Raw genomic sequence first — 13,044 nt, forward strand, 5'->3', positions numbered from 1 at the left:
CATTGGAGTCCCACCCTCAGTAGAAACTCACGCAGCTTTAAGGCCAACCGCCCAACAGGTGTAGTTTTGCTTTGCTGGGGTTTGTTTTTAATCCTGAAATACCGAGAAACCCTGCAATGTATCTAGTAGTATAGGAATGGCATGAGCGGGTTGCCGGATGAACATGAGTATCGTCCATGTACGTCGAAACCACATGATTAGTGTCTCCGAATGAAATCCCCCACGCACTCAGCTTCTCCCTCAGAGTCGCTGCTAACGGTTCCATCGCCCGTGCAAATAGGAGCGGCGACATCGGGCATCCGTGTCCAGGCTCTTGATAATCCTCATTCGTAGTCTGGCATGGGGGGGCAGTGTAAAGCAGTTGTATCCATTTAAGGAACTCCAATCCAACTACCCCTATCACTTACAGGACCTATTATATGTAGGACCAGTTCACTGAATCAAAAGCTTGTTCTTTGTCCAACAACGCAAAAGCATGGTCGTCCCGGTCCAGAGAAGGGAAGTGCCATATGTGAGCCAGTCTCTGAAGGTTATAAGTGGTACTACGTTTGGGGATAAACCCCGCCTGGTTAGGATGTATTAGTACTGTATATGTGAAAAGAGTCGAGCCGCCAATATTCCGCTCAGGATTTTTATATCTATATTTAACAGGGAGATCGGTCGGTATGAACTTGGTAATTGGGGGTTTCTGTCTACCTTGGGGACCACGACCGCCAGAGACTCTCTCATAGAGGCTGATAGAGTCTGCATCTTAAGGCCTTCATAATATACCATGTTTTGCAATTTATTTTTAAGTTAAAAACATATTAGTAACATGTCTGGCACAGTGCTAGAATGGTTTGCATCCTTCCTGCATAACCGTACACAAAAATTCAAGGTTAACAACGCGCTCTCCAATCCCTCTCCTGTATCTCTGGGAGTGCCGCAAGGGTCCGCACTTTCACCATCCCTATTCAACTTGGTCATGGAACCTCTCACTGAAATCCTGCAAACATCCAAAGTGCAATTTCATATGTATGCGGACAACACACAACTACACCTTAAGATCAATTCCATCGAAGACATTAATTTTCTCAACTCCACACTCATGATCACCCAGTCTTGGTTATCAGAAAACCATCTCAAACTGAACGCATTAAAAACAGAATTCCTCCTCATAGCACCACCGGCCAAGATCCCTTTAATGCATGACTTGATCAAACAGCTTACCGCGTTCAACGTACAACCAACTATCGTGGACTCAGCAAAATCCTTGGGGATCACTCTCGACAACAACCTCATGATGCAAAAACACATCAGTAACGCTACTAAGAGAGCTAACTTCCAGATAAGTACCCTAAGGAAACTGAAACCCTTCCTGCCAGTCGAGGACCTCAAGTTAGCAGTACAAGCGCTAGTTATCCCTTGTGTTGACTAATGAAGTGTCTCCCTGTGTGGCCTCCCAAAAGCTGCAACAGCACCCTTAAGAGCGTCGATCAATGCTGCAGCTAGACTCATCACCGGCTCGAAAAGAACTGCACACATTTCCCTGGACTTAAAATCCCTGAATTGGCTTCCTTTTGAAGCTAGAATCCACCTAAAAGGGGCGTGCATGACCCATAAAGCCTTACACCACAGCTCTCCCAGCTACCTCACGCAGAAACTGACAATCTCTGGGGGTTTAAGGTCCTCCAGGAGTGCTGAAAACCTTTTACTGAAACCCCAAAGGTTCAACAAAAAGAAAACTTATAATCGATCCTTCTCGGGGATGGCGCCCAGAATTTGGAACGCTCTGCCCCCCGCAACCAGACGGAACGCCTCCTCCGCCTCTTTTAAAAAAGAAGTCAAAGCGTTTCTCATGGCTAAATTTACATGAGCTCTATCTCCTCAGACCTGAGTTCTCTTGTTTCCTGTTATAATAGACAGCACCATGCTTTAATCCTCCTACTTTATGTGCACCAACTATGCTTTTATAGGATTGTTTACCTGCATATTTTGTATTGTTCTACTTACATCCAGCTGTTATGTAAAGCGCTCTGATATCCGCAAGGATCTTGTTCGCGCTCTATAAAACTTTCCAAATAAATAAATAAATAAATAAATAAATAAATAAATAAATGTTTCCTAAGGTAACCAAAGTGCCATCATCACATTCCAAAAAGTGAAATATTTTAGTCAAGCTGCTTGTAAATGCTACTTTTTAGGGGCTTCAAAAGTACACTGAAGTAGATAATCACAAATATATGCTCATTTCAGACATGTTTGAAATACTGAGGAATAAAACCCAAATGTTTCCAAACACTCTTGAAGTAAGTATGTTTTGATAGTCACAGACAGTCTTACAGAAGTTACTAGACTTACTGGAGCATAGGTAAGCATCTTTACATGTGACGGTTTTAATACAGTTGTAGCAATTCATTGGGCCCACAATTGGGGTGGTGGTGAAATGGTGCCCATTTAACGTCTTCTTATCTTTTTCTTTCTCCTTAGTATCCTTCTCTTTTTCCTTAGCCTTGTCTTTGTCCTTTTCTTTTTCCTTTTGAAGAAAAGCAAATAATTAAAAACCTCGAAAAGAGTCAATGAGTCAACAGTATTAAATAGAAAAGGCGAATTGTTATCTTGCTGAATTGAGACCTAAACAAATACTCACACCATGATAAAGACATCTGAAACTATTTTCAATATATGTGTGAGAGATGATTCTTAAAGGAACATATTACTTACCTTGTAAGCATCTGTTCATGGCACACTGTTGAGCGCAAACAGAGCCCCTGTCCCCCATCATAGGCTGCGATTGATACATTTGAAATATCTCTACAAATTTTACCACACACCACTATAGTTACACAAAATGGGGCTGCGGGACTCCTCGAACTGCAGCCACTGGTCAGTGGAGGGTGCCACGTTTCTTCACTTGGCCTGGGGGGGGCCCGAAGGTGTCGGAATTCTGGGGGGAAGGTATGTGATACAATTAGCTGCATCGCGGAGGCCCACCTGTCACTGCACCCTGTGAACTGCCTGCTGGGATATGTCGAGGAGATACCCGTTGCATACTGCTGGCTGGCTGCGATGCTACTGTTACTGGCAAAGAGCAGGTTTGCAATGCATTGGGGCCGGAAGCCTGCACCCACACATGCTGCATAGCTGGCAGTGGCTGCCCACTGCCGGGAGCAGCTCAACACGTATTGGGATCTCATGCCAGCAAGATCCAGACCATTAGACATTTGGGCGCCCTTCGCCATACATCTCAGAAATAGAGCTGATGACACAACGGTTGGGCTTGAGTAGGCTGCGGGGATGCACAGGTCTGGGAGGAGGCAGGATAGCATCGAGGGGTCTTGCATGTCAACGCCCTAAAGTACAACAATGCATGATGGCTGGGGAATTGTTGTTTTCTAGTTGCCTCTCTGTATTGACATGCTCTCTAATATGTAATGACGACCTACTTGTGCTGCTTAATCAGTATTCTAAGCCCTTAATTGGTATCCAATAAAGTGCTGTAGATTCAAATAATATGCATACTCCATCCACTTAGTGCTGGGCTCGGACGTGTAAAACTTGTTTTTCTTTGAAGAAGTCTTTTGAGCTACAAGGTATAGTGACTCCTCCCCTAACTGATAATGTGCATGCACTAGTGGTTCTTAGTTGTAAATTTAGTCAGGAAACTGGAAGTTATGTCAGTGGTTCTTTGAAATTTACCGAAGTGACAAGTTTGCCGAGGAGAAGCAAGCAGCATAAAACAAGAGGACAATCAATCCCACCCTCTGGGGAAAAGGGAGTGGGAGGGGAAAAATACAGGACTGCATCAAGAAAACTTTGGCTCAGAGTAATGATGATTACCGGTAAGTAACCGGGCATTACCTCCTCCTACATTTTTCCCTCTACAGTCCTTACCTGCGAGAGAATACCAAAGCAAACATGGTTTGATTAGGACTATAAACATCAAAATCTCAAAGATGCAAGTACAATCTTTAATAATAATACCTTTGTCATAAGCTTGTAGAAACTTTACAACGTTGAAACAGCTGACAAAACACAATTACCAAAAGAAGTAGAAAAAACTTGCGCTAACTGAACCTTGAAATGGTAGAGGAAAATGTGAGGGGATTTCCATGTTGCAGCAAAACAGATGTCTCTCAAAGAACCACCCTAAAGGAAGCCCAGGAGGCTGACAACCTTCTAGTTGATCTACCTTCAATGACAACAGGGAGAAGAGTATGGGGCAACTCATAACACAGAAATATGGTGGACTTGATCCGTCTAGATAAGGTTAATGTTGAAGGATGAGATCCTCTATTAGGTAAGCTAAAGGTAATGAATAGAGCATCTACCTTTCGAAATGGAGCAGTTCTGGCCAAACAGATGGAAAGTGCTCTATGCAGATTCAAAGAGTGAGGAATCTCCTCCTCAGCCGAGGAGGGCTCTGGAAAGAATACTGGAAGAACAATATCCTGGGAAGAATGAAAAGAGGAGGGAAGTTTAGGCAAAAAAGTAGGGCTGAGTCGCAGAACCACTTTTTCAGAAAAAAATTCAAATATAAGGGGATACTGACAACAAAGCACCCAGATCACTCGCTCGAGGCCCTAAGCAGATGACAACCAAAAGCACCACTTTGTGTTAGTAACTTTAAATCCACTGACTCTAGAAGTTCAAATGGAGAAAGAGTAAGAGCTAGTGAAACTAAAGGGAGATCTCAGGGAGGTACACCAAGGTTGTAGAAAAAGCCTCTCAATGGTTGTGAAGCCAATGGAGCAATTTCCCGCGTAACCTCGCCCTTAAGGCTTGGATTGTCGCCCACTGAGTACGAATAGCGGATATTGACTAACCCAATCGAAAAACATCTTGCAAGAAATTCCAGAATTTTAACAGAGTTGAATAAAGAAGCCTCTAACCCCTTGTCTAGGCACCATTTTCAAAAATGCAACTAATAGCGACTGTAGGACTTTCTTGTTGCAGGTTTACGAGATTGCTGAATGGAAGTGGCCACTTCCAAGGCACACCCATTAGCTAACAAGAGCTCCGCACTCAGCTGCCAAACCCCTAGACTCAGATGATAGAGAGACCTGGGACGGCTGTGGTTGACTCAGTGGGGATGATTGAAGTGGGAAAAACCATGAGGTCGGTATAGCTATGACCAAAAATGGAAACCACGGCCTCAGAACCCACTTTGGCACAACCAGTAGGAACTGAGCCTGACCCTCCCTCATCTTCTGTAATTATGAGTGGGACTGGGGGAAAACAAAGTAAGACCCTGAGACCGCTTAACTGAGAATGCATTCACTGCCTAAGCTGCCCTGCTGGAAATTAGAGAGCAGAAGCAAGGCAGTAGAGCATTATCTTTGGATGCAAATAAGTCTAGCCATGGGTGACCGAACCTACAACAAATTTCCTGATACACTGTGTTCTATAAGCAGAGAGACACTGTTGAGGGGAATCTCCTGCTCAACTGGTCTGCAGGCCCATTCTCCCTCCCCAGAAGATACTCTGCATTAAGAGAGAGAGGATTGGCCTCCGCACAGGAGCAAATCTCTCTGGCCAGGTGATAGGGGGAAGGACCATTCCTCCCCGACTATTTATACATGCCATCACCACCTGGTTGTCTGACTGAATGCACTGTTTGACGACTGATCAGATGATTAAAGACAATTGGAGCCTTCCTGACTACAGTTAGCTCCCTCAAATTGGAGGAACAATGGGCCTCCTGTCATGACCATCTGCCCTCAACTGTAGAGGACCACAACACTGCCCACACCAGTTTGCTGGCATCTGTTGATATCACTATTGAATTATTGAGGTGGGGATGTGCATGGGGGAATGTTTTGGGGGGAGGGCCTGACACAACTGATGCCCTCTGGCCAAATTCAACTGATCGAGACACCACTGATGATCCTCCCAAACCAGTGATGTGACGGGAATAAATGCTTCGTAGTCCTTAGAGATATGATCCCAATGGCACAACACAGATGCACCCAAGGGTAAAGATAAAGACGGCTCCAGGGGATTATGGGTGAAGTTGAAGACGTCCCCCCAACTCTGCAACCACAGTCATGCTGAGGCTTGAGACCTTCGCAGTAAGTCCTGTAGAGGAGAAACCAGTCTCTGGACTCTTTCGTGAGAGAGGAGCATCTCACCCTTGTCCAAACAAAACAGAGCCCCTATGAAGTGCAGCAGCTGGACTGGCTGGAGGTGAGACTTCTCAGTCATTCATAAAGCTAGGAGTATACTTGGATACCTCAAGAATGAGGAATACCCTCCATCTCCAGTGGGCTGTAAAATACCTTTTCCAGCTACTTATGGGAAAATACTTTTGCAGCCAATACCTCGTCGTTCAGGATACGATTTCACTGGAGTGAGCAGCTTTTTCTTTCCCAGTGTTCTTTATCATGTCCTCCTACTGTTGGCCAAAGAGTGAACAACCATCAAAAGGCAATTCCAGGACCGCATCCATAGGTGCATTCCTTCCACCGCACCAGATGCAGCCGCCGACGTACACAAATTGTCAAATGACTAATCCAAGGGACATAAGGGACACCAATAGCTAAAAATTCTTAAGGAGGGACTGTACTGTATATGCAGTATAAGTATTAACCCTCAAAGTGGAATTTGAGGATGCATACATTCTTTTCGCAGCACCCTACAACTTTTGATCAATCGAGCCTGGAGGTGAAGCATCCTCAGCCACAACCTTGCCCTCTGATGATAGCACTGCCATAAGGTTGTCCACCTTGACAACTGCAGGAAAGGCCTCTGCAAACGTATTAATCGAGTAGTGTCTGGCCAAAAAATTAGAGAAAGAAGCTTTGGCCACATCTCTCCATTCATGATACAACACCGGCTTAATGGCCACAGGCAGCAGAGGGTAATCAGGCTCAGGGCCCATATACTGGGAAAGGGAATCCTCTTTCCCCATCACAGGCTAACAGTCCAACTTTATCTCTCAGATGCTGCAACAACTTACAGAGCTCTGCTCCCAGAATAAACTTAGCCCTTCTTTGGTCATCCATATCCATTTCAGGATCAGCCAACTCAAAGGTGAGGCATTTTAGCAGGTGGAGGGCCTTCTCTAGCCCTAAAATCCGCCGCTGTCTCTCTTTCAATCAGAGCTTCAATTGCAGCAGGAGATGGCGCACCTGAAAAGTGCTATTTGTAAGAATGGGGCAGGTGATGTTGGTCAACTCCGCGTTGGTCGTTGGCGTGATGATCGCCGGGATGACATTGTGGTATCTACTTAGACGCCGCCTCAGCGCGCTGACTTCAGTTATACGACATTCCACGCCAGAAGCGCAGAGAGCCATGCAAGACACTGACCACTGGTGCACAAAACTAGGGCCCTCAAAGGGAGTCCCTTACCCTAGAAGTCAGTTTGCAGAATGGGGAGGATGGGTGGGGCGGCAAGGAATCCATAACTAATATATGTCTCTTACAGATATCTTGTTACTGAAGGTGCGTAACTTGTTCATCTGAAAGTGACTATTAGTTATGGATTGCTCACCTTAGAATAGATACCCCAGCAATACCAACCCCGGAGGTGGGTCTGCGAACTAAGTTCACACCATGAAAGTCCTGGAGAACTGAACGGCAAATGAAGCAGTCTCTCCGGACTTGGCTGTCCAGGGAGTAATGTTTGGTGAATGTGGGCAATGAAGCCCACATGGCTGCCTGACAGATGTTATGAAGAGGAACTCTACATCCCAAAGCAGTAGTGGCTGCCGTAGCCCTGGTGGAATGGGTGTGCAGCCATGCTGGAGGTTCCTTTTTTGCTAAGGAATAACAGATTTTGATGCAAAGAACAACCCATCGAGAGATGGTCTGCTTTTGCACAGCCCATCTTTTTTTGGTGCCTGCATAGCCAACAAAAAGCTGGTTGTCGACCCAGAATTGTTTTGTGCGATCCAGATAGAATGAAAGCCCACGTTTTAGATCCAGACGGTTGAGCCCCTCCTCCTCTTTAAAAGGATGCAGGAGGAAGATGGGCAAAGTGATGGTCTGTCCGAGTATGGAAAGGGGTACCCACTTTAGGAAGAAAGGAAGGCCTAGTGCGAAGGACAAGCTTGTCTGGATGAACAGCCAGGAAATGAGGTATGGAAGAAAGCCTAAAGCTCAATCACCCTGCGAGCATAGGTGATGGCAACCAAAAAGGCAGTTTTGAGTGTCAAAAGTCTGAGAAAAAAAGTTATGCAGCGGCTCAAAAAGGAGCGCACATAAGCTAGGTCAGAACCAAGTTCAAGTCCCACTGGGGCATTGCGAAACGAATAGGAGGAATCAAGTGAGTAATGCTCTTAAGGAAACGATATACAATAGGGGTCTTGAAAAGAGAAGGATGATATGGAAGGCGAAGAAAGGCCAAAATGGCCGAAAAATAGCCTTTAAGGGTGCCCAGAGCAGAGGCCTGCTGGGCCAAAGAAAGAAGGAAGAGGAGAACCTCTAAAAGAGGGGCAGAAAGGAGAGCCACAGCCTTTTGTGTGCACCATGCCACAAATCTGTTCCATCTACAGGTGTATACCATTTTGGTGGAGGGACGCCTGGCTGCCAAGATAACGTTACAGACTTCGGGAGGAAGGTCGAAAGCTGTCAACTGTCGCTGCTCGATCTCCACGCAAGGAGGTGGAGTCTGGAAAGGTTCGGGCGGAGAACCGCCCCCCGCTGCTATGACAGAAGATCCTCCCAAAGGGGCAATCTGATCGGAGGATCGATGGCCATGTGCAACAGCTCGGGGTACCAGACTCTTCGTGCCCAGTACGGCGCCACAAGAATGACTTGGGCCCAGTCACGCTTGATCTTCTTCAGCACTCTGGGCAGAAGTGGTATATGCGCAAAGGCATATAGAAGACCGGAACTCCACTCGTGTGGAAAAGCGTCACCTAGCGAGTGCCGCCTTGGAAATTCAACACGCAGAACTGCTGAAATTGCGCATTCTCTTCGGTGGCCAATAGATCTCACCAAGGCTCTCCCCACTGCTGAAAAGATAACTTACACCACCTTCAAGCGAAGACGCCATTCGTGATCCATCATGCACCGGCTGGCTGAGTTTGTCTGCCCTGCTGTTTAGAGAACCTGCCAGGTGTTGAACCACCAGGGACATGCCCTGATGTTCCAGCCACGTCCAAAGGCGAAGAGCCTCTTGACATAGGGTCCACGGCCCCACCCCGCCCTGTTTGTTGCGGAACCACATGGCGGTGATGTTGTCCGTTAACACCTGCACCACTCTGCCTTTGACAGAAGGAAGGAATGCCTTCAGTGCAAGACGAATCGCCCGGAGCTCCAGGAGGCTGATATGGAGCCTGCACTCCGCCGGAGACCAGAGGCCTATGATCTCTGCCTCACCCATGTGGCTGCCCCACCACAGAAGTGATGCATCGGTCACCACTGTTAACTCTGGTTGGAGAAGGGAGAGGGACCTGCCGTTGAACCACTCCTGGTTTGTTAGCCACCACTGCAATTGGTGTGTAGTGCCCTCCGAGATCTGGACGCAATCGGAATGATTCCTCTGATACTGTGCCCACTGGAACTTTAGGTCCCACAGCAGAGCCAGCCTATGTCACCTGGCATAGTCCACCAGCAGGATGCAGGAGGCCCAGTAGCCTCATGGTCATTCTGACCAAAACCCGGGATAGAGGCTGAAAGATCGTAATCATAGCCCGAATATCCCTGACTCGCTGCTCGGTAGGATAAGCACGAAACTGCGATGTGTCCAGAACCGCTCCGATTAAAAAGGTGCTTCTGAGAGGGAATCAGGTGTGACTTCGGCACGTTGATGGTGAACCCCAGCGAATACAGGAGATCGGCAGTAGTCCGGAGGTGGGAGACAACAGCCTTGGGCGAGCCCGCCTTAAACAGCCAGTCGTCGAGATAGGGGAAGACTGGAACCCCTGATCTGCACAGATGAGCTGCGACCACAACCATCACTTTCGTGAACACCCGAGGGGCGCTGGTAAGGCCAAAGGGGAGCACAGTAAACTGTGACCTACCATGAACCGTATTTAACACCTGTGTGCCCGGCAGGACAGGGATGCGAAAATAAGAGTCCTGAAAGTCCCAACGCTACCATCCAGTCTCTAGGGTTGAGGGCAGACAGGACCTGAGCCAATTTCAACATTTTGACCTTCTCCTTCCGGAGGAAGCAGTTGACGTTCCTGAGATCCAAGATAGGACACAGGCCCTTGTCCCTCTTGGGCAACAGAAAGTAGTGGGAACAACAACCACGACCTACTTCTGGGGCAGGAACTTGCTCAATTGACCAAGAGAGCCGTAACTTCCTGGCGGAGAAGGGCCAAGTGATCCTCCGACATGCGATGGAATTGAGGTGGCATGGATGGAGGAGTAGTCTCGAAGGGGAGGGAGCAGCACCTTCGGACTATCTGCAAAACCCACCTGTGCGAGCCAGTGGGGGAGGTGATGGCGAATCCTGCCGCCCACTGGCAATCGGTGGCCCTGAAAGGTCGGACTAGGAGGCTGCTGCAGAGTGGGCGCTGGTGGACTGGCCCGCCCGCTGGCCCCCAGACCCACAATGGTGGGTCCCACTTCCCCGGCCGCGTAGAGGCTAGACAGCTTGCGCAGGCCTGTGGCACTAGATGGAACGTGGTGGGGCACCCCTTCCATAGCCATGAAAGGGACGAAAAACAGACTGCACGGGGCAGAGGTAGAAGGGAGGTCCAAGGACCTGGCCGTAGCTCTGGAGTCCTAAAAGCGCTCAATCGCGTGGTCTGCTTTGTCGCCAAACAAGCGAAGGACATCAAAGGGCATGTCCAAACGTGTAAATTGGACATCACCCGAAAAGCCAGTGGACCTCAGTCAGGCGTAGAAACTCAGGGCTACCGATGTTCAAATCGTCCTGCCTAGCCAGTCGGCGGTGTCCAGTCCACATCATATGGCGAACTTCGCTGCGTCTCTCCCCTCAGCAGCTGCACATGAGAGCCCGGCCCAGGCCTCCTACGGGCACTGTGGCAACACCTGAGCGACCGTGTCCCACACAGAATGAGAGTAACAGCTCAAGAGACAAGTAGTGTTCACCGACAACAGCCCTAAGCTGGCAGAAGAAAACATTTTCTTCCCAAGGTGGTCCAGCTTCTTGGATTCCCTGACAGGTAGAGCGGTAGGGAATGCGCCCTTGGAAGTTGAGACTTGGACCACCAAGATATCAGGGGTAGGGTGTTGGGAGAGGAAAATGGGGTCGCCCGTGGCCGGGCGGTGGTGTTGGGCAATCATCCTATCCACAGGGGCCCCTGTGCTGGGCTTAAACCAAGTGCCCAGAAGGATGTCCATGAGGGCCTCATTGAACGGCAGCAGGGGCTCCGAAGAGGCCGCTGCCGGTTGAAGCACCTCGATCAGGAGGTTAGTCCTGGCCTCCACTGTAGTAAGCTCGAGGTTCAAGGCCTCAGCCGCCCTATGCTACACCATGGCCTAAGAGGCACCCTCCTCCGCAGCCACGGTAGGGGCAGATAGCATGATAAGGTCTGGAGAAGTATCCAGACCACTGGCCTCACCCAACTCCTCTCTTCAGTCCAGTTCTTCTAATAAGTCTGCCAGAGGGTCCACAGACCCCTCCCAGTCCTCCTCATCCTCCTCTGGTAGCCACTAAGGGCGATAGGGAACACCAGGGGAGAACGGGGGTAGAAAATTACCGGTAAAAGGTGGTCCAGCTCCATGTCCACGTCGAGGGGGAGGCTGGGGTCGACGTTGGTGGAGGACATAATCGGTGTCGGAGGGGGCAGAGGTGTCGTCAAAGGAATCGTCGCTGGAGGTGTTGAAAAGTCGACTGCCACTGATCCGGATCCAGGCCTGGATCCCTGGGGAACCTGCAGCACTGGGACCGAAGCCACTGGTATTGAAGGCCTAGAGCCCCCAGCCGGGTCTGCGGGGCCCAAAGGTGCGCTAGCGAAGTCAGGTTGCCCAAAGATGGGAGTGGAGGGCTTCGTAAAAACTACGAAGTTGGGAGGGAAGCTCTGAATCGACCCAACAGGCGGAGCCGGAAGACTACCTTCCGCATCATGCGTCGCGTCGGCCAACGGACGCTGGAGAACGCGAAGAGCGACGGTGCTTCTTCGCCTTCATTTTGTGCTTTGACTTAACCAAAGTCGAAGACTTTGACGAGGAGTGGTGGTGATGGCTCTGCGACCTCCCTCTCTATCGGGACATTGAGCAGTGCGGAGCCGACTGCCAGGCCTCCAGAAGCTTTCGGGACGGCTCCAACAATGACTTGGGGTCCATGCCCGGCAGTCGGAGCACGACATCGGGTCGTGGTCGCGCTACAGACACCAGAGGCACATGAGATGAGGGTCCGTCACCGACAGCAGGAGCCACACGGCTTGAAGCCGGTCCACCGATATGACATCCCTGTGCACCAGGAGTCGGACAACTCGAAAAGGTGTCAACAAAAAGTCAAAAAAAGATAGTCAAAAAGTGACTTGCGGTACCGCTCTCTCCGGTTCTGCACTGGCTGGCGCGGTAAAAGAAAGAACTGACGTCAGCGCGCAAGGGCGGCGTCTAAGATGATACTGTGATGTCATTCCGGCGACCACGACGCCAACGACGAACGCGGAGTTGACCGACGCCACCTACCGATGCTCAGGGGTACTGCTGAAGAAAAATTCTCTGGATCCAGTCTGACGCCTGGGGGTTATTCTAAGGCGAGGAATCCATAACTAATAGTCTCTTTCAGATAATACATATAAAAACAACGTCAATAACTTACCTGTTTCAGCTAGGGTGCAGGACTCCAGAAAGAAAATGACAGAATATGAGGTAGTACTTTCTCCCTTTTCTACTGCCTGACGGGTATTGACAGCCATATTGGGAGTATTTTTGGGCGTCCGCTAGGGAACAGGTTCGGCAGGACGGAGATGGAATCTCACAAGTAAGGACTGTAGATGGGAAGATGGATGCGGATGTAATGTCACATTGATGGAGAGATATGACTGGCCTAAAGCTAATTTGGCTGGGCCTTGCAAAACACAAAAGACAAGATGTCAACAACGGTTTGATAGAATCAAGGAGTAATCCACTTGGGGGTAGCAAGCAAGCATATGCCTTGTTCTAAGTCTCCACAGTAACTAGAATTCAATGATA

General features: G+C 48.9%; 1 protein-coding gene across 12 annotated transcripts in view; it reads right to left on the minus strand.

Moving 5' to 3' along the window:
- AKAP13 (A-kinase anchoring protein 13) overlaps positions 1 to 13,044 on the minus strand; it is a 1,236,163-nt gene that overhangs the window by 292,807 nt on the left and 930,312 nt on the right. For all 12 annotated transcript variants that reach the window (XM_085644487.1, XM_085644486.1, XM_085644483.1 and 9 more), the window contains one exon: positions 2,341 to 2,515. In XM_085644487.1, the coding sequence (XP_085500613.1) occupies positions 2,341 to 2,515 (175 nt within the window). The remainder of the gene's footprint in view (positions 1 to 2,340; positions 2,516 to 13,044) is intronic.

This window comes from Triturus cristatus, chromosome 3_1 (assembly GCF_964204655.1).
Source record: "Triturus cristatus chromosome 3_1, aTriCri1.1, whole genome shotgun sequence".
NCBI classification, from domain to species: Eukaryota; Metazoa; Chordata; class Amphibia; order Caudata; family Salamandridae; genus Triturus; species Triturus cristatus.